This window comes from Miniopterus natalensis, chromosome 19, assembly GCF_054644295.1.
Source record: "Miniopterus natalensis isolate mMinNat1 chromosome 19, mMinNat1.hap1, whole genome shotgun sequence".
Classification (NCBI taxonomy): domain Eukaryota; kingdom Metazoa; phylum Chordata; class Mammalia; order Chiroptera; family Miniopteridae; genus Miniopterus; species Miniopterus natalensis.
The window spans coordinates 4,185,877-4,208,086 of record NC_142099.1 but is presented as its reverse complement, the minus strand read 5'-3'; the positions used below and the strand labels follow the sequence as shown (position 1 = coordinate 4,208,086).

The 22,210-nt window shown below is 47.2% G+C and overlaps 1 protein-coding gene across 1 annotated transcript in view; it reads right to left on the bottom strand.

Annotated features, from left to right (window-relative positions):
• NTNG1 (netrin G1) overlaps positions 1–22,210 on the bottom strand; it is a 197,384-nt gene that overhangs the window by 93,739 nt on the left and 81,435 nt on the right. Inside the window, exon 3 of the mRNA XM_087828145.1 lies at positions 7,610–8,250. Coding sequence (XP_087684271.1) covers positions 7,610–8,250 — 641 coding nt within the window. The remainder of the gene's footprint in view (positions 1–7,609; positions 8,251–22,210) is intronic.

Sequence of the window (22,210 nt, the reverse complement as noted above, 5' to 3'; positions counted from 1 at the left end):
CCACCCGTCAGCACGAATGAGCTGACAGTCGCTGCCCTAATTCTATCGCACTCTGGACCGGGATCTGGGGGCCGGCGGGTCTGTAAGGCTCCTGCATCACCTACTTAACACCTCCACCCATTCATTCAACGGTTTTCAAGGGAAGTTCAGAAACACAATTCTTGTCCAAAACATAAGTAATTGAAACATTTTCCTTTCTCCCTTTGCCACCGATTGCCCTCGTTTAGATACAATTTTGTTACCGATAGAAAAGAGGTAGAAATAGCCATCACGAGTGTACATGCGGTGCAGCTAGTTCTAGTTAAACGAACACGTTTAGTTCTCAGGGGGGCTGACTGAACTGGCACACAGACCTGCACTGCAATGACATCAACCCATCTCTCCTCATAATCAAAATATGACAATAACACCCTTGTCCTTCATGCATTTCGTATTGTATTTGCAGATCAAGTGGGAATGGTCCCATTCGAATGAGCCAGTGGTCAAAGAGCTCCACAAAAACGCTTACACTGAATGTCAACCAATGCACGACCTCCTTATGCCGGGAAATAGCTCTGATCCTCGGGACAAAAAACACCAAGACCTTCCAAAGATGCCAACCACTGAACTCAGGTCAAAAACACAGCTGCAGAAGTTAGAAGAGCCAAGGGCACCTCTGTTTCCCGTTGGGCCTGTAGATGTGGCTGGACTCGCCTCCTCTACAAATGTGAAGTTAAGTGAGGTAGGCAATTATTTCGCTTTTCTATGATGTGGTGTTTTGCCTAAGTATCCCCATGTTTCTTAAGGAGGAGACATCTTTCCTTTAATGACCCACTAGTTTAAAAAATCGATGGCGCCTGGGAATCAAGGACACAGAGACAAGCTCTAAAACTGGGTTGTTTTTCTGCACACTAACGAAGTTCATGATTTAATTGGAGGAATTATTAGGTACATTCTCTCCTTACAATGGTGCAAACCTCAGAGGGAAATGAGCTGCTTATGCATATTTTTCTCTTTTTAATTCAAGAAATACTTAAGGATGTAAAAAAATATGCTCCAAAATCAGAATGGCCCTCAGTTGTCCACTTAAAATGGGTTCACGCCATAAATCTTTATTCTAAGTGTTTCCATTGGAGTTAAGTAGCAATGCTTGTGTTTTTACTTTATTTTTAATTATGGCTACTAGGCTTTCCATTTGAATACTCCTATTTACAGAACTTCATTCACCTTTTAAAAGAAGTGGAAATTAAATGTAAAAATTCTGGATGGTAGAATACTTAAATGTCCATTTAACTTGGAAAAAGAAAGACTCGGGGGATAGAATCATTGACTTCAAAATTTACAAAACTTTGTTGTATGAAAGAGGCAGACACTTATGGTCAATATAGTTCCAGAAAAGAGTATATAGCCTAATGTGAGAAAATTCAAAAAGAAGATTGCCTTCGATTAAGAGATAAACGTTCTTGAAATACACTAAGGTAGTTGGCCATTTCCAAGTTGATCCATGAACATCTGTGGCTTGTTTTACTGTTTGGTGATGCCCATGAAGCAAAAGTAGTTGTTTGTAGTAAAGATTTATGGGAAAATATGATAAAAAATTAATACTGAAAAAACTTCATTTATTTGTTTATTTCTCCCCTCATAAAGTGAGGAGCTATCATCACAATTTTATTCTAGCCGCAAAACACCTAGGCCTGGCACAATACGACAAATCAGCCCAACAACACATGATAAAGTTGGTGAAAATGAGAGAAGGCGTTCAGATAAACACACGGCAACCTGATATAGTAAAATCCTGAGCCCAAAGTCAAGGAGAGGGCGACTCCCAGAGCTTCTGAGACGAGCAGAGCGACCGGACTTACTGGCTCATGGGCGCTATTGAACGATGGCGCCGCTGGGAATTCTGGGCCTCCTGTGTGTACTGAGCTCGTGTCAGGCTCGTGTGGCTATAAGAACATAATGAGAAAGCACAGGGTTTGTAATTAACGTGTGATTTTATCACTTTAGTATGTGTGGGGTTTTTAAAAAAGTCATGGAACTTTTCAGGTCCTCAGTTTTCTCACCTGTAAAATGAGGCCAAACAACAACTACCTCACAAAGTCTCTAGTGGGGATTAATGGAAAGAAGCTCCCTGACTGGAACCCTATGACCTGAGTGCTATGCAGGTGTGAAGGATTACTACTTAAATATTCATGGGGCTGTTAGAAGTCACTTAACTCATTCCCCTCTTCTGAGTTCCTCCTCTTTCCCAGATCATTTCTCAATTTCCTTCAGAAATTACCTCTTCAATGACAGTAGTCCACAGAGTTCCACAAATGTTCCACAAATGACCACAGTCATTTATGATTATATGGGAAAAGAACCCTATCACACTGATGTCATCCACTCCCTAAATTTCAACCATCACATGCAAGGAGATAATATCCAAACTTGCGTATTTCCAACCCAGACTTCTTTCTGCGACACCAGAGCAGTGTTTCCAAATCCTTAAGTGGACCTTCCACTCGGATTCCAACTAATGTCTTTCCTTCAGCCCTTCTTTCCTTAAAATCTGATGGGTCCACCAAGTCCTATTGGTGGGGAAGCGAATCTCAAACCCTGCAGTTATGATGGCTTCTGTGGAATTTGGGGAGCTCTTCTGGACTCTCCAATTGAGCATCAGGACTTGGAGCTCCAGGTGCTCCGCAAGTAAGCAATGGCCCAGCCCTCCTGGTCTCCACCTGCATCTCCTCGGTCAACACAGCCCTGCTGGGACAGCCTCTCACACCACTGCCTTAGAAAGCACCCCTCCTGCACTTAGCTGACATGCTGAACCCATCGAATTTTTACATTTCCTATGGCATGGGGGACTCCAGAGGTCAAAAGGTAAGCGTCCTTCAGTGCTTCCTGGAGATGCTAGGAGGCCATCTCCCAGGTTCTGTCTACTCACCTCTTTCCACTACCTGGAGAGTTCCTTGCCATGAGTGCGTTCTTCTTAAGCATAACCGGTCCCCCTAAAACACCCGTTCTGCCCTGGCTGTCTGGTGTTCTAAAGCACATATTTCAAGACACCAAGTAAATGTCACACCCCTGTCTAACCCGGCGTCTGGCCCCGGGTGGAGGAGCATTTACTGGTGACAGCAGGAAGGTGTTATAAAAGCAGAATCTGTTGAGCAGCAGCAAAATCCAACTTCAAGAATCAGGACTCACTGGGATTAGTGAACAAACGCCAGGCTCAGTGCTTTGTGCCTCTCGCATGAGAGGTGGCGAGTCAGTGCCTTGATAGGTCCACTCAAATCGTGGCCGGGAGAGACACTCAGCAAACTTGCAGGGGGACTGGGAGCCTTGGTCATCCTCAGATCACTAGTGTGTTACATGATTTTCCCCAAACTATTTGAGAAGAGGTGGGAATTCCCTACTGTGTTTATACTTTGCAGCTGCCCCCCGTGTTCTTGCTTACCTAAGGTCACATATTTCCCCGTTAACCATCAGAAAGCCTTGATTCAAGAAAGTGAATTTCAACCTCTCTTTGTCCTGATTACAGCACATATCAAGGTGGTGACATTCAAACAGTGAGGATTTAGAACATATCTGGTTCCTTCTGAGGGTGAGAGTGCAGGGGACTCTCTCCCCTTGGGCCCAGTTAGAGTGGCTCTGTCCCTGGGCCTTTCCAGGTCCCAGGATGAGATAGGAACGGGGTGGTCCTGAGCTAGGGCAGCGCTAAAAAGTGTAAGTGGAGCTTCTGTGCTAGTGCCCCCAGCTCCTTTCTCGGAGACGAACCATGGAGGCACAGACGGCAGGCAGTTCTGCAAATAGTAACCGACTGCCAACTACCTGTAAAGGGCTGGGGTAGGCGCTGCAAAGGGCACAACATAGTGAATGCCAGTGAGAAAAATTACTGATAATTATGTTTAGGGATATTGTGTAGCAAGGCAAGTAATAGAGATGCGGGTTAGAGTTTTCTAGGCCACTGAGAAAAGTCCTTACAATTCTGTCCTACAGTTTTTGAGGTTGAAAAAGAATTTCTTTTATTTTGTGTCTGAATCCAGACCTAGACCCACTGCTAATGGCACGCCTTACAAATAGGTGAGTATATCACTGAATGTTCATTTGTCTTCCTGATTGAACAATTATTACAGTAAATCACATCGCTTCCTTGAAACTACTCACCTCAAAGAAACAATAAATAAGGTTGAGTTTGTGTTCTATAAAATCAATGCATCGGACAGACGCAATGTTCAACTTTTCAATTAAATTATGGACTCCTTAAAAGGAAACAGAAACACTACAAAATCAAAACTTTCCATGTATGACTAAGAAAACATTTTGGACCTTATATTTAACAGCCCATGAGTTTAACTCCCTGTCTGTACAAAAAGATGTTCGGAACAAACATCTCCTCTCCATTTCTCCCCTCACCTCTCATTTGGGTAGATTTTATTTATGCATTAGACGACCTTTCTGGCCATTAGAACCATCTTGCTTTGGCAGTTAATTAACACAAGTACCATAATTTAATACAGTTAATGCTACTTGATGTCCTTTAATGTACCTTCCATTAGTGATATTATTGTAGTATTACCCTGTAAATTAAAATGAGATCAAGACTGAGAGAGGCGCTCTTTAATTAAGGTGCTGGCACACAGCACTCGTCTATTATTCATTAGAGAAAATCACCCTGATTTACTGAAGGAGGACATCCATAAGTCACAATTAGTCCCTGAAGATTATTAAGTTGACTGAGCAATGTGAGGACCACGGAGGCACCGAGATGGCCAACAGCCATCTTTTCCCTCCGCGATCTTAATAAACACACGACGAGAGGGAGGAAGTGGCAGAAAACCAAGCAAGTAGCCAAAGGGGGCTGGGATGTTTCCGATGGGACCACAGGATTTGTCGCCAGCGAAAACAGTTATCAGACGTGTCCCGTGCTAAAAAGAACCTGGACGCGACCTTCGTCTTATGACCATCAAAACATCATTCTTTACACCAAACAAAACCAGCCAGTATGAAACATAAACGCCAAGTTCACTTGCACACAAGAAATAAAGAGCTGGAATTCATGGTCTGTCAACTCAAAGACTCTCCAACTGTTTTCGCTGCACAGCTTAATATCTCAAGGTGAAAAATCTTGTCTTCTCTGCCCACTATTCTGTGTCAAGTTCCCTACTGGCCCCAAACAACTCACGCCAGTTCCCACGCTACGGTGGGGGTGGGGGCGAGTGACAGGCAGAAAACGACCATCATCAGGATCACACCCAGACACGGAAAGCTCGTTAAATGGCTCAATCACCCCAGGAATGGAGGGAGGAGTCGCTGATGGGAAGTTTCTATTTTTGCTATTCTCGTAAAGGAACCTTTAGAACTTGATTTTCAAGCTCATCAATTCGCGTTCAACGCTCCCGTAGACGATGCGCTGTCTAAGAAACAGACACACCAGGCTGAGATGTTCAAGGGTGAATCGTCTATCAGCTTCAGTGCCGAAAGATCTGAGATCCGCGTTCCTTATATAACTTAGAAGCTGGAGACACGCCCGAGCCACCGGGCCTTGCTTCTTTAGTCTTTCCCCCAAGACTAAAAATACCCCAGCCATCTGGTGCCTAGCACGGTACCCGCCAACATCAGTTTTGCCCTGAAGAATTTGGACAAGAGTTTGGCGGCGACAGAGGGGGACCTCACTGAAGGGGCTCACCTCCACTGCACCTTTCTCTCCTGCCCAGCTGCTACCTCACCGGCTGACAGCTGACTGGTGGACAGGAAAAGACGGTGGAGGTGAGACCTAGGGAAGGGAGCGGGCTCCTCCAAGCTCCTCGGAACCGCTGACGTGCAGTTGGAAGGCGCTACCAGGGTGAGGGGTAAGCGAAAAGAGGTAGATCTGGTGGGATTTTGCATTTCTAACATGCCATCTGCAGGGGATAATATGTCTGACCCCAGTGGAGAATGCATAAAATGCCTGTAGCTTTCAAGTATATTTACAGTCTTTTAAAAATAATCGGAGGAAACAAAAATGAATAGGCCATACAAGAAATATGCCCCAACAATCGCTAGTTCCCAACCCCAAAGCTTCACAAGATCGCCTTCACAAGAGAGTATCTGGGGAAGCTGGGCTACAAGGCCCTTGGCTTAGACTAAGGACTTCTGGAACCACAAGGAAACTGGCCTAGAGAACTCTACCTACCAATGTCGGTCACACTGGGATCCAAGTTCAAGTCTCAGCTTATTAAGTTTGACATTTATTCTGTAGAGGAGCAGAATACTTGTTGCTTTGTTGTGGAATGCTATTGTTAATAGTGTCGACGTCAGTTATTTTTACATATTCTAGTCCCCAAGAATAAGATACTGGAAACCAATCATCTTCTGCTAAGATGTTCATGGACACAGCGGCTACATTTTATCATAAACAGCAACCCCTTTTTAAGGTAACAGCTTCATACTGTTCCCCGGGGTGCCCTGCTAATTCATGGACTGTCCTGTCCACCGCGGAACCCGTATGCTCACTAGCGGCCCGCTCTGGCCCTTCCCTCCACAGCGGCGGCCTCTCCTCCTGGTGCACAAACATAACAGCCCTGTGACCGAAGATGGGCTGAGACAGCGCTCCAGGGGCCAGGGGGCCTCAACGTTTCTCCGGCTGCGGAGGATTGGGCTGCCCTAAGGAATGCTGGATGCGTTAATAAATCCTGCCTTATCTGTTTAAATCGTGTGATTACTTAATTAAACCTCCATGACTCAGGCACTGTTTATAGCCTTATCTTCATATATTCCGATTTAAAACTATCTTGGCATTTTCAGAATGGTTGCTGCCTGGATTTGCTTCCCCCCTCTTCCATTTTGCTGTATCCCCCACTCATCTTTAGCTTTCCCAACTCATATGCCTCATTCCAACCGCCACAAGTTGGTTATTTCAGTAACCTCCCGCGCTTCAAAATCGGGTTGAAAAATCTCTACTTTGGTGGTTCTGGTTCTACTGATTGAAGTTTTTTCATTTAAACATCTTCAAAATTCTTGGTAACTTGCTCAACTGTGTCTCTGGCAGGCACATTATCAAAACCAAAGGTATGCCTGACTGTGACCGTTAATGTCTAAACTCTGGTCCATCTATAACTGACCCGGAAGAATGAAGGGAGCCTGACTCGGGTCCATATTTGAAATGGCACCATATCTTTTTAAGACAATAGCATCCCAAAACCTGAAAAATACAGCTTGCCGCTTTTTAACAAATGCACTTGTTTTCCCTAAATGCTTTTGGTTCTGATTTAATACACTGAAAGAAATACAGCTTTCATTTTCAGGGGTTTTGTGCAATAACTTAAAAACATAGAGAGTTGGACCATGCTGAAACCCTCTCTTGCATTTGAAAACTACAGAAAGATGCATTTCTCGGTTTCCAGTTCCTTTTCTAAGATGTTCTTTCCCCCTTTTGCTTAAATGCTGAGAAATCCCACCAGGTGCAGGTCTGGTGAGAGCAAGTCTGGGATCACGAATTACTGCTAAGTAAGGAGGGTCTCGGGTGCCTCAGAACCTACCTCCAGGCTGGTGTCCCTGAGAATACGTTGCCGCAGAAAGTGACAAATATCATTCTACAGCTCCGGGGCCGCCACCCTGGCGTTTTCTCTGAGCACACCCATCGCCGGCCTGGGCCGGGCCCTCTTACCTGCCATGCACCTTGATGTCCGAGATCGCGTAGAAGTAGCGCGCCAGGTGCAGCTCGTCCACGAAGATCTCCCCGACGGCCGGCCGCAGCAGCCGGATCCTCAGGTCCGTGACGGTGAAGAAATCGCGGAGCTTCTTGGTCGTGTCCAGCTGGCCGTAGAGCGAAGCCATGTTCCGCAGCCAGGGTCCAGCAAAAAACGCGAACCTGTCTTTGATCTCGAAGTGGATGATCTTGCTGTTGGTGGTGTAGCCCGTGGAGTACTCCTCGGTGCAGATGATCTCGAGGACCGTGTGCTGCGACAAATCCTTCACGGACTTGGGGTCCATGTGGAAGGCGTCCAAGCAGTCCGTGGCGTAGTACTGGTAGGGCTGCCACGTTTGCCCGTAATCCAGAGATTTCTCCAAGATCATCTGGTCGGGGCGCCCCGATTCGAAGGTGATCACTATGTTGTCCGTGAGCTCGATGGTTTTGCTCCAAGACAGGGTGATGTTCACCTGGAGAGGCTTGGGGTAGTCCTTCCAGGTAGCCGACTGCCAAAAGGTGGACGGATGTCTCCCTTCAAAGTCGAACATCAGCTCGGGGGGGTGCGCCAGCTCGGGGGTGCTCGCGTCACACTCGTTATTGCACATGTAGGGGTTGCCCTGTGGAGAAAACACGGAGGGTTCATCAAAACAGGGGCAGGACACACGGCTGGTCTCAGAGCTGCTGCTGAGTACGAGGCCAGGAAAGAGAGGAAGGGGAAAAACCCGTTGGCAGTGATCATTTTCATTTTTTAAAAAATATGTTTTTATTGATTTTTAGCGAGAGAGGAAGGGAGAGGGAGAGAGAGAGAAACATCGGAGAGAGAGAAACTCATGGATCTGCCTCTTGCACGCCCCCTACTGGGGATCGAGCCAGCACCCCGGGCATGTGCTCTGAGCAGGAATCGAACTGCTGACCTCTTGGTTCCCGGGTCAAGGCTCAACCACTGAGCCACACTGGCTGGGCTGCAGTAATCATTTTTTATTTGCCTAATTGGAGTCTCCTATTGAATCACTTAAAAAAAAATAAAAAAAAATAGGACATATGCTAATTTTCTAGTCTGGTTTCCTTCCACGGGTTTTAAGGAATAAAAACAGTTTATTTATCCCATATGTGTTAGACCCATAATGTGGTCCCAAAGCACCAAAGACACCGAGCGACTGTCTAACTGCTCAATACCCTGCGGCCTCTTAGAAAGATGCTATAGCAAAAGCAAGGAGATTCTTCCAGGCCTCAAGGACGGGCCTCAAGAGCGCAGTTCTTTAAAAAGCCGTTTTTCAGGCAAAGCTTTGGAACTAGCAATGAACCGTAGATACCTGTGTCCTGTTTGAGAAACAACACCCCCACGCGACATCGGTCTTCTCCTTGCTTTGCCTCAGATCCATCATCTTTATCTGGGTCCCCGCTTCCTAGAGCCTGCATTTAAAACATTGACTTCGCTCACCACCGACTGTCAGAATGTGCTCTGCTGGGGGCTCTGGGGCGCGGTCCAAGCACCTGCCGCCCCATCAGCCAGAGGCAAGGGGATTGCTCGGGAAAGGCTCGGGCCGGGTGGGCCCCAGCTCATCACAACAGGAAACTCCAGTGCCTAACACAGGGAAGGTGTCGCCAAGAGCCAGGGAACCACGGACATGTCGCTCTGCGCGGCCACGGGCAGCTGTCCCCGGACGCGAATCATGACTGTTGTTTCCCATCTCACGAAGGCTGCTTCCTTCCAGTCCAATCACACAAGGAGCCAAATGCTCATCAGTCCCCTCCTTCTACCAGGACAAGTGACAGCACCATTCATGTTGCACTAAACGGCTGCTCTCGGCTTTCATCGGGAGACTCTACCACACACAACCGGCTCCCTGATTTTTGTTTATTTTGTGTTTAAGAAAACAAGTGGTGTCCTTTGGAGCCAATCCTGCAGGTGTTTCTCGCTGATCCTGCGATAAGCACAGATGGGTGAAAGAACTGACCCTCGGACACTGCCCTTAGGTTGTCTCTAGTAATTGCAATTAGATTCGTTTTTTTTCCCCTTTTTCATGAACTGAGAGCTTGTCATCAAACCTGCAAGATGCATGAGCTGGGTCTCAAATAACAAATTTACACTTTAGACATTGATGCTCAGTTACCTGCTGACGCCTGTGAAATGTGAGATGAGCGTCGGAGAGTTGCTCTGGCCTCCCCAGGGGCCACTTTCCGCTACCCAGTCCGCTAATCCATTTGCTCTTTCTCCCCCATTAATGCAACCGAATCCTAAAGCTGGCAACAGGTTTGGGGGGCTCACGCATAATTGAGATGGGGCAGGAGAAAGGAGAGAAGGCGTTATTTGAGGAACAGAACTGGTTCAAAAATACATTCAAGGCATCAGTGATAATGGAAATGTTTCTGTACTTCCCTCTCGAATTTCAATTCCCTATTCCTGATCCCAGCGTCTGTGGCACTATTTATAGTGTCCCCTTCAAAATGAGCCAAGAGGGGGAAATAAGTTTCTGTTCCAGGTGGAATAAATCACCAAATTTATTATTATTTAAACTCTCTCCAGCACACCAGAGAGCCAAATGCAGAACTTCGCAAACAGGCGAAGGATTTTTATGGAGGGCTATAAATATCGTGGAATCTGTCGGGATTTATAAATTCTAAATATATGTAAATGCACATTTTACTGCAAGGGGTCAGATTTACACAAATCACACCTTCATTGGAGATTTACTGCAAAAACACAGTCCCTTCAGAACAGATCAGCATGTAGCCATCTGCATGATCATTAGCTTGGATGCCACCACCTTCCCTTGGACGAAGGCATCTTCATCTGAGGTCAAGAGTATGGGAACACAGGATGTCCGTGCTGCGGGACACCCTCGGGGAGTCACCAGACGTTTGTAGCAAGTTGTGCTGAAAGAAAGCATTTCTTCCACTTCAGCACAGATGCGCGGAGCTTCTCAGGTGGGGAGAGGGTATAAAGCACAGGAGGAGACACGGCAGAGTGATTCTGGGAGCAGAGCAACACTAGCAAGCCTGTCTCAGAAAATATACTTGAGGATGTCTGTCCAACCAGCATTCCTTCCTAGAGTCAATCAAAGGTGTTGGCAATCACCACTAGTTAGCTGGCTCTGTGGGTCAGGCACTTGACCTACATTATCCTGGGTCATCTTTTTCATCCCTAACTTCACAGAATGGGAAGCTGAGATACAGACAAGTGCCCAGTAACTTGCCCAAGGTCACATAACAAGGTCAGGTCAGTAAGGGGCAGAGCTAGAACCTTCTCCTGCACCTGGCCTGGCCTGTTCAACTCTCAGGTCCACGGGCTCCCTAGGACACAACCCAGCCTTAGAGCAGGGTTGGCTGGTACAAGAGGAAGGGTCTAAGTTCAAATGAGTTTGGGAAACACAGCCTAAAGCCTTAGGCTAAGGAGCCCTAATGAGCATGATTATACATCTGAGACGCCATGAAGTTCAACTTTCCTCAACTTCATGTAATACCTAGTTTCAGAAGGTTATCTGACCATGGGCCCCCTTTCTGTTTTAGCAACCCCTATTTCTAGAGCACATAGCGAGTGTCCCGGTTGTGATTCTCTGCTCTGTGCCACTCTTAAAAAAAAAAAAAAGTTTTATTGATTTTAGAGAGAGAAAATGAAAAGGAGAGAGAAACAGAAACATCAACTGGCTGCCTCCTGCACACCCCCCACTGGGGACTGAGCCTGCAATCCGGGCATGTGCCCTGACTGGGAATCGAACTGGTGACCACCGAGCCACAATGACCAGGCAATACTACTCTTAAAATGGTAGACGTGTGGATGCCAAACACGCGCCACACAACCCAAATGTTAGCCCTTTAATGAAGACATGCCCGCATAAAGCACTCGGTCCCTGCTTTTGGCCACAGGGACACTTCTGCTGGGGCTCAGCGGGACAGCGGGCTCAGGGTGAATGCTCACATTTACATCAAGTTGTCAGCCATAGAAATGCATGCCAGGACCAGGAGACACTGTCCCTGCTCTGCTTTAGGCACCGGAAAAATAAGAGAAGAGCTTCATGCGTTCGATAATTGCCTACTGTATTTGATAATTATTGATTGCCTCCTATAGCACTATATTTAAGGCCCTTGTCTTGGCTCCAGAGACACATATCTGAGTCCTTGCTTTTGGCAGCGCATCCATCTTAGTTGGGGGAGATGCACCAAGTAAACAAATGCATAATATTTTATAATGTTACATGCTCTGGGGAAAAAGAAAGCCTATTAAAGGGGAGAGTGGCATTGGAGGAGGGGTTCTGGTTGTAATTTTATGTTGAGAAGTCGCAGAAAGTCTCCCCTGGATAGTGTCATATTTGAGCAGGTTAAGGACAATTCCCAGTTTCTGGAGGTTGACCAGAAGGACAGCTTCGCCCTCCCGTCTGACTTTCCTCCTCTTGGTGGTAATTTCAACAGCATAACAATTTATTGAAATTGATGAGTAAACAAATCAGTTCACATGAGAATCTGAACCAAATGACTGTGGATACAAGGAAGAAAGAAAGAAATCAGTGGAACTGTTCTTATTTCCTATTCATACTCGTTTAAGAGATTAATGACTTGATGGCCATGAACTTAACTGAGAGACGATGACATTGAGAGAAAATTAGCAGTACAAAAGAATGTTATTCTGGTCCCCTGAGAAGCATGCTTGCATTTTAGGTGAGAGGGAGGGAAAGAAAGAGAGAGAGAGGCTGCCAAAGAAGCCAAAAATGTTACCCTTCTATAGAAAAAGAAAGACAGAGGAGAGGTTCTTATGCTAAGATACCTAGTGTCAATACTTCACAAGGCTGTCGTCTGTTTTACTGTTGTTCGGGAGAATTATCAGTATGAAAACAATTGCTGTTAAAGGGATTAGATTAATTACATTCTCGAGTACTTCAACCCCACCTTAATCCTCTCTAATGCCACCAACAAAGAAATTTCTATAAGAAAAATAACTCCCCCCCCTGCCCGGGAAAGCAAAGAACTTCTTGCTGCTAAATCCCACAGATTCGGGCATTAGCAAGTTTAAGTAATTATTTTGTAGCCGGCAGGCAGCCTAAAATAGATCTTAAGTCCTACAAGCAAAAGACGCTGAACTGACACCTATGGACAGAGCAGAATGTATTTTATGCCTGTGCTGATAATATCGACACCGTTAAGAGATGCCCAAGTCATTCACCAGGGATGGCTGCTAAATGTCCTTATAGCAACGCAAAAGAGGAAGAAGACCGTGATGTTTAATTTCATTTTTAAAATAACCTTAATAGTTCCCCTCCGGGAGAGCTGAAGTTAGTTTGCAATCAGCACTCTGTGGCCGGAGTGGAGGACGGTGTTACTCCCTCCGAGTGTGCTTTCGGAACTTAGAGGGATAAATAAATTTTGAGACGTGCTTTTATTGTTTCTACTGATGGCAGTGCCTTTCTCCTGACAAGTCACAACTTTGAAAAAAAATAAAAAAAATCCGTCCACCTAAGATCCGCTAGACCCTTCGGTTAAAAAAGGAAAGAGAATCCTGGGTAAGCTGTAGGAACGCGGTGCCTGGGGCTCCTGCTTCGTTGAACTCGCCCTTCCTGGCCTTCTCCTCGGCAAGCGGTTGGGAATGACGGTTGGACACGCAGGGGACTCTCACGGGAGGCTTCGCCGCGGCCCTGTGAGTTACGTGCCAAGCAGGCGTGCGTGTACCTACACGTGTCTGTGGAAGCATCTGGGGTCACACTTCCACCAACTGTGAAAAACTGCGGCAGAGCTGCTCACACCCATTTGCGTCTGGCACTTAGCCCTTGCCCGTTTCATTGGTAAGTGGCCTTCAGACAGCACACCCGACCTGCACGCTGACCTCACTAAGCCGCGCCAGTGCCAGTGCCAGCGCCAGGCTGTGAAAGGGGGAAGCGCGTGGTAGACTCCACGAGAGGAGTCCAGGTGACTCTGAGAGTGGGACTGAGGGTGGAAGCAGCAGCAGGAGGGAGCCCGGCGGGTCTGCTTTGGCTCCTTCCTAGAGACGATACAGGACAGCATGAGCCAAGGCGGGCGCGGTTAGCTCACTGGGAGGTCGGAGAACCCGGGGCCTTGCAGACGGGATCAGGCGCACGCCCGGGACGAGCTGCCGCTGCCCTCAGCTCCGCTGGTTGCGGGTCTTGCGGGGACCCTTAGAGTTTGGGAGGAAGTAAAAAGTTCATGCCCGAGAAAGGGCATGGGCGTGCTCTACGCGAGCCCACACGGGGTGTCATTTTAGGTGGGAGGGACCCTTACCCCAGCCCCTTCCTGGAACTTCTCAGTCTCTCCTCCCTTCCCCAGGTCCTGTCCGCTCCTGGATTCTTGCTCGGCTCTAGGACGAGAGGGCACCTCCCTCAGGACGATTCTGAAGACACTCAGACACTCGGAGTCTGGGAGCTGATGTCCTTGGGTCGTGCTCAGGTGCCCTTCGGGTCGTAGAGCTTTCTTACTGGCATTCGGGAGCACAGGGGAGTCAGAGCCGGCGGGAAGCACAGTCCCAGCTGGCGCACATCTGTTCCAGAAGCCTGAAGGGCAAGTGTCAGCACCGAGAATACCGACGGGTCTTGATGAGCACGGCTGTGGGGATAAACTGTGTCCCTCAGACAGGAACAACCCACAAGGCAGCGTGTTTTTTGGACATAAAAGGCAGCAATCTCTACCAATGGCAGTGCAGTCTAACCTGTAACCTGCCCTGTTCATTGGCACATGGGGTGGCCACGGGGGGGAACAATGTAGCCTGAATATTAAGGGATTGTCCCAACCGGAGATATTCTGAAGCCGCTATGACAAAAGTACTTGTGTATGTGTCAGAGCACGCGTCCCAAATTTGAGTTTGGGATATACGGCCGCTCTGAGAATAACAGGATAGAGTTTTGTTTCTGAACTCCGGAGTCGAAAGCTGGCTGCTCCGTTTTCCGATGAGCCCCCTCGCTCACCCCGAAGGCTCCTTCCTGGCGCAGCCCCGGGCTCCAGGCCTGATGACGCTGCCGATGGGTTTCAATCTGCTCGCTGACAACACTAACCCCACGCGGACCTCTTTACTCGGCAATAAAGTCGGGAGGGCTTGACCTTTCAGCTGTGAGAGTCCTAGGAACCACACCGCAGACTATGGGCCATAACAGACGCCCATGTAAATCCCCCCGAGGATCACCGTGAGGATGTCAAACTGGGGAAGGCTCCAGAGGTCAAGAAAACCAAGTTTCTAAGAAGGAGCCAAATACAGTCTCAAGCCGCAGGCCACAAAAGCGGGTCCCATACATCAGTCGTACTAGAGAATGGTGAGAAATGGGGGTCGGAGGGTGGGCGGTATTTCTTTTGACTATTGTAAGAGAAGAAATATCAAACGAAAGGAAACAAATACCAGGCTGGGTTCAAACACGCGCTGGAGAGTCTGAGAGGAAATGGGATAGTGGTTTCAGGTGATGAACTCCTGAGACTGGTCCATCTTTTACCGCAGAGCAACGCAGGGGGAAGGGAAAATGAAACATGCTCGTCAACGGAGGGTGAGGTGTGGGAATGAGCCGCTGGTCCCACGTTGTAATTCTGGAAACCCAAACAAATGTATTCCCGACGCAAAAAGCTCTCTTTTTTATGGGCTACGCGTCTTCCTAGTCAGTAGCCAGGATGAGCTAAGGCTAAAATTATTGGAGAAATGTCTCCTTTGTCCCTCCCTTTCTAATTTCATTAATCGGCTGTGGTTAACTCTTGCTAACGGGAACCAATATGAGGATTGATTTGGGGCAATTTCAGATCTTCCTCAATATTGGCTCAGGCCCGTGTCCGCGGAAAATCTATTTGTCCTGAATGGATTGCGCTGGTCTCCTCAAGTGGTTTCAGAACTGGGAGTCAGAAGATATTGAATTTTAAATATTAGGTTATTTTATATTGGACTTTGGATCTAATATTAGATATTAAAGTGTAAAATCACATTGTCTTTATTGCGCGCCTTCTCTAGCTCGCTGCGGGACCCGCACTGTCTTACAGGACAGTGTTTGGGGGCTCGGGGCCTCGAGGGTGGGAACGAGACCCATGCTACGCCCTGAAGGGCGGGTGGCTCAGGCTCTAAAACGAATGTCGCCGTCTTTGAACGCAGCAATTTATTAACATGCGGCGGCCGATCACATTTGGCCGTGGTAACAAAAGAAATATCAAAGCAGAGAAATGACTACCCAGCTAACCGAAAGAAGCGATGAGAGCGTTCGAGTCACTTGCCTGCTGCCTTTGAGAGAAACGTCCTGACGGTAGGTTGATGCCATAAAAAGGTAGCGAACAAATAAGCAGAGACGATAATCCTGAGGGTCCAAATTGACAAGACCAAAGTGGGTCCACACTGCTTTGCAACTGCACTATTTTGAAATCTGTGATGAATACTCAGTCTTGAGTAATACTAAAAAATATTAGAACCAGAGCCGTAACGTGCAATTCCGAACCCTCGCATGAAACGTAAATATTTGATTTTTAGTGAACTATGTACGAAAAGCCCATGTTTTTCAGAAAAATAACTGATGAATTTGCTTAAAACAACAAAAATGAAAGCGAATATTTATTGTGGACCTGGGTGCTGGGACTGTCCTAAGTGCTCTGGTCCAAGTACTTGACCTGTATGAAGTCATGAGATTCTCGACACAAATAGAGACCCAGCCTAGGGGAGCACACTGTTACCCTAATTTTGCATCTGAGGAGACCAGGTCTTCAGTGACCCAGGGAAAGAACCAAATCTAAGTGGTTTTTGTTTTGTTTTTTTTAAAATGATGAGATAACACAGGTAGAAACAGATGTTCCAATAGTTTCCTCAGCTCCCCGGATGGCCTACTCCGTGCTCTCGTTAGTGGTGTTCATCCCAGTGTCTCCCAGTCTCTTCTCTGAGACGCCGGCGCAACGTCCCTGTAATCAGGACGAGACGGAGTGCGACCGTCAGGTACGTCAGGGAAATGCTAGGCTAAAATTAGACGGGTCTCCTTGCCGGGTGACTTCTCGTTTTTATTTTTATTTACTTACTTTTTACGTGGGGTGCTGAAACCCGGGATCGAACCAGGGACCTGACTTCTCGTTTTTCATACAGAATCGCACTGTGAATCCTTAGGAGGGACAGTCCTGGATGCCGTAGGTAAATCCTGCTCTGTTCACGTGTCCTGAAGACCACCTTGGCTTGCTGTTTGCCAGCTCTTTCCCTGGAGTTCGCACACCATCCCAGGGAGAGTCTAGCGGCCAGTCCCTTTTACCTCACTGACTCTTCCCCCCTCGTCTCCTAGGGCTGTGTGCTCCCCTCGGCGCCTGGAATCCCATCAGTTTTTGAATAAGCCCTGTTTGGTCTCAGCCTCAGCTCTCCTCTGATCCACGCAACCGGCGTATCTTGGCTTCAGACAAAACCGGCCAGACTAGCTTCACCCCAGGTTCTAGGATGAATCCCGGCCTTAGGTGAAAGGGATTTAAAATAGACCTTCTCCACGATTTGGGATTCACACCAACTCTCCTCCTGCCTCGTCCTGATCATGCACGGGGCCTCCTGTTCTGATAACCGCCTTCTTCCTGCGGCCCAGTCCCCGATCGGTGCTCCACTGGTGACAACCAGGGGATGGCCAACCTGCCTGGCACTGGACCATTTTAAGAAAAATATTTTAAACTCCTACTGCACAGGGAATATGCTTATCGGGGAGTCAAACCAAGTAAGATGATCAGTTAGGTTTTGTTCAGGGGCATCAAGGGGCCGCCCTTGTTCAGTCATGTCAACAGGAGCCCCGGCCAGGCCTGTGCTGTGACAACCACGTCAAGCTGCACCCGTCAATCAGCACCTCTAGGACACCCGTTGGTGAGAATATGCATCCTGACCTCAGTGATGTTAAAATGACAGGAGAAAAATACAATTCAGGGTTGATGCTAGAGAAACTATCACAAAATATGTGCCAGGGGATAGAAGACCCTTTTCTTGACTTCTCATCAATGACTTTATTTGTGAATAACTTTGACAGGATGGGCTCTTGGGTGACATATTCTCACTATTTGCACATCTGAGGATGTCTTCTCATTGGAATAAGTCACGATATCCCCCCCAGGAATACCAGAGTTGCACCATTGTCTCCGGAACTATGAAAACTAGGAGGGACAGTAACGTCAACTCCTGCTCACGTTCATGAAATTCATCACCACCACCGTCTGTAATTCAAAAGTGATAACAAGGAAAGTTAATGCCATCACCCTGCCTGCTAAGTTACCTGGGCCTCGATAAACTCCTTTAACTGCTATTTTGGGCTCTTTTTTCTCCACAGAATTCTGAAATACAGCTTATTACCTCTTCAATGACGCTTGTGATCCACTGGTTGAGTCTATAGGTTTTATCTCCATCGCTGACCTCCCTGGCCGTTCTATTCTGGCTCATTTTTTTAAGCCCATGATTTCATTTTCTCCGGGATTCTGGGTTTGGCTGATCTGATTATCTGCGATGTCAGGTCTGCTTTTTACTACTTTCAAATAAGATTTTTATTTCAGTTATCGTCATTTTCATTACGGAGCACGCTCTTCTTACCCAGGCCTGCTTTGGCTCAATGGAGACAATGTCCTCTTTTATTTCATTAGGAATAAAGAAGTAGGTAATTTCGAAAACCATCTCTTCTGTTTCATGAAATAGATGGGATTTATTTCCGAACCCTTAGGACGCGGCTCCGACTGTGGGGCCGAACGGGGGCTCGGGCTCCGCGTCTTGGAGGCTGATGTGTTGATATTTTCACCCTTGGAGGGAAAGTTTTGCTTGGGGGTCTCCAGCAGTGGCCACCTTGGGGGGCAGAGATGAGTATGGTCCTGCCGCCTTCGCTCTCACCCAGGGGTGCTCAGGTTCCAGGGCACACAGGCATCCCCTGGGAAGCTTCCGAGAATGCGGATTCCAGGGCCTCACCCCCAGGGAGCCCAGCTAGAGGGGCGTGCCCGGAACCCTCATTTGTTCAGCGTTTAACGTGAGATTTTCTAATGCCCACTGAAGTGTAACGACAATAGAACTAGCCATGCTGTACCCATCCCCCAACTCCCTCATCTTGTGTTTTTTGGTTTATCAACCAGCACCCCATTTTACCATTCTTTAAAAAATTGTTTACACTCTTTACTAGACTATTTTAGAGTATAGCACAGACATCGGGACTTTTCATTTAAATCTGCAGAACGATGCCCTGGCCGGTGTGAAAAAATATTGCAATAAAGCGAAACAAAGAGGTGAACCTATCCTCTGAATTAGCGGCCCGCTGTTGGAAGCTAAACTGCATCCTATATCTTTATACTGGTTAAATGTGACGCTCGTTGAGACAATTCTGAATCTCCCTTCTGTCTTCTCTTATAATAGTGTCATTCACGCGCTTTATACGTGTGTATGTACTTTATGTACAGTCATAATAATAGATATAATTTATTAACTGCTGCGATGTCCCTGGTTCTTTATAAATAGTATCGTTAATTTGCAAGCAAATCTGCAAAACCCTTTTTATCGTTTCCATTTTAAAGGTGAAGAAACAGAGCATTCCCGTAACTGGTTCAAAGAAGAGGGGAGTGGAGGGCAGGTGTCAAGGTCTGTCTCTTGGGACTTACACCACAAACCCTCGGCTCCCTTCAGGTGTCCACCGCCTGAGCTCGGTGCCATCTGACGCATCTTCATTAAGACGCAGGAAAACTAATGACACACAGCAAGGACATGTGCTATTTCCAAGTCCGTGGGAGAAATCGGATTATTTGATGCCCGGTAGAAGCTGGCAGATCTGCTAACACGAAGCAAAGTGAGGACGGGTAGATCTACAACAAACCCAAAGAATGGACCAAAGGTTTAGATAATGAAGCCTAAAAATAATCGCATCTAAGGGAACCAGGAGAAAAGAAAGAAGGCAGAGTGAGACCCCCGGGAGAATCAAAGTGACACAAGTCGCTCCGCTGGGCTCCGTTTTAAAAAGGCGAGCGCACAATGGTTCCTCCCGCACATCCCCGCCAACCCCGGGCAATTACACAGCCCCTCTCTGACACGGAGAACCGAACACGGCGTCGAATCCACAGGGAGCCTTTAATTAAAAGCTATTTTCAAAAGCAAACAGGGATGGATTTTGCAAAAGGGCAAGTGAAAATCAGACGCCTGAGTGCCGCAAGGATTGCACCGAGTGGGCGCTCGGGTGATACGATCTTGGATGAAAAACCCCCATCGGGTCCGCTGGCTGGATGCGCCGGACACCCTGACCTCGAGGGGAACTCGGACCCACGGACAGTGTGTCCTAAGGTGGTGTCACACACTCGTGGATAAATCAGTGATGCCACAAGAGCCAGGGGGAAATGCCAGGGTACCCCAGTGAGCAGTAAGGAACCGAGACGGCGCCCGTCTCCGTCGCTCTGCCGGAGGGCGAGCGGCCCCCGTCTTCAGCACGGACTCCCGGCGCTGATGACTTTGTCAGGACACCGCGTCGGCCCATCCTCATCGCTCTAGTCTAGCCAAGGTGGGACTGACTCACCAGTAGGAAGGCCTGTTTGGGTTATCTGGTGGTTTTTGTTGTTTTTTTTCAATTTTTAAATTATGGTTAATATACAATTATTATATTAGTGTCCAGTGTCCAACATAGTGATTAGACATTTATATAACTTATGAAGTGATCGTCCTGGTAAGTCTAGGACCCACTTGGCACCGTCACGGTTAATACAATACTCTAGATTATACTCCCTGTGACCATTTCTATAACTGGCGGTCTGTACGTGTTAATCCCTTAATGCCCCCTTTCTAAACCCATCTTCCCAACGCCCCTCCCATCTGGCAGCCATGGATTTGTTCTCCGTGTTTATGAGCCTGTTCTGTTTTGTCTGTTTCTTTTGTTTTCTAGATTCTACACAGAAGTGAAATCATACGGTACTTGTCTTTCTCTGTCTGATTTATTTCACTTAGCATGAACCCCACTAGGTCCGTCCATGCTGTCCCAAAAGGCAAGGTTTCATTGTTTTTCATGGCAGAGGGGTTGTCTGTCTCATGGGGGGGAGGTGGTGGGGCGGAGAGAGGAGGCAATTCGCTGCTTCCCAGTGATGCTCTGAGCTGGCCCGGCCTTGGTTAGACATATGGCAACGAGTGGGCGTGAGGCCTGCAGGCACACGGCACAGCTCACTGTGGGAGTCCCTCGGGGCTGCAGTCTGGATCTCTGGCCTCATTAATGCCCTGCTCCAGCCCAAGGTTCTCAAGTGCTGGTGTGAGTCAGAATCACAGGTAAAGTAATTATTGAAAATTCAAGCGCTTGGACCACCCCAGTCCTACCACATTGCAGTCTCCGGAGGCAGGGCCCTGGCACCTCTGCTCTCTCTGAGCTCCCCAGTTGAGTCAGATGGACGTCACCACAGCGGAACCAGGGTTCTGGCCACTGGGCCACCCCTCACTGGCCAGGACGCTAGCTACTCCCCGAGCGGCAGATGGTGCTGGCCCACGGCGGCACTGCCCTGGTGGCCAAGGTCCTGGTTGTCGCTGCTCCCTGTCTGGTCCACTCTTCCATTTCAGAATCCTTTGTCTGCTCTCCACCATTAGGAAATAAAATGAAACAACAACAATAAAAACCACCCAAAGCCTACACACTTTAAAAATTACAAAAGTAGCCCAGGTGGGGGGGCTCGGCGTTGACCCATAAACCAAGGGGTCACCGGTTTGATTCCTGGTCGGGGCACATGCCCGGGTTGTGGGCTCCATCCCCAGTAGGGGGCGTGCAGGAGGCAGCCGATCGATGTCTCTCTGTCATCGATGTTTCTATCTCTCTATCCCTTACCCTTCCTCTCTTTTTAAAATCAATAAAAAACATATTTTAAAAAATTAGAAAGGTAGAAAAGTCTGGAAAATATATGGAAGGAAAAAAATCACTTATCGTTACACCATTCCAAGATACCCATTGTCGATGCTGCGGTAAATGATTTCCACTGTACGTTCAGTCTGTTACAACCACCCTTTTATGGATTCCTGTGCCCCATTAAAAAAATTATGGTGTTCATGGAGTGGCACGTGCCTTGTGCTAAGTGCTTTATATTCGTTATTTCATGCAGTCCCCCGGCACCCCTCTAAGGAATGCAAAACTATGCCCCCATCCATTTTATAAATTAAAAACTAAAGCTTAGAGAAGTCATGGTAGATAGTGGCAAAGAGCTGGTTGGAACCCAGGAACACACTCTCCTTTCTCACTTTAATATCTGATATATGCATATTTCCAAGACATTGGACACATTTTATAAATAACATATCTAATGGCCCCATACGCTTCTCCTCTTGGACTCTACCATTTGCTCACCCAATGCTCTTAGTCCAACAATGGATTATAAATTGCTGTAATGTTGCAATGACTATCTTCGCAGATTTAGTTTTTTCTGTTTCCAATTATTTCCTTAGGAGAAATTCCTAGAAAATGAGTCGATATGTCAGAGTATAAATATTAAAAAAATATAATTCTCGATGCACATCGCCAAGTTGCTTTTAACAAAAGATCATAAAAATTTCTGCATGCATTTTTCATCTGCTCTGGCCAAAATGCTTATGTAGCCATTTCTCATTTTTCTTGACTATAAATAAATCCTAGGTGACCGTATTTGAACATTTATCTTTGCCTAGAATCCTGATTATTCCTTTAA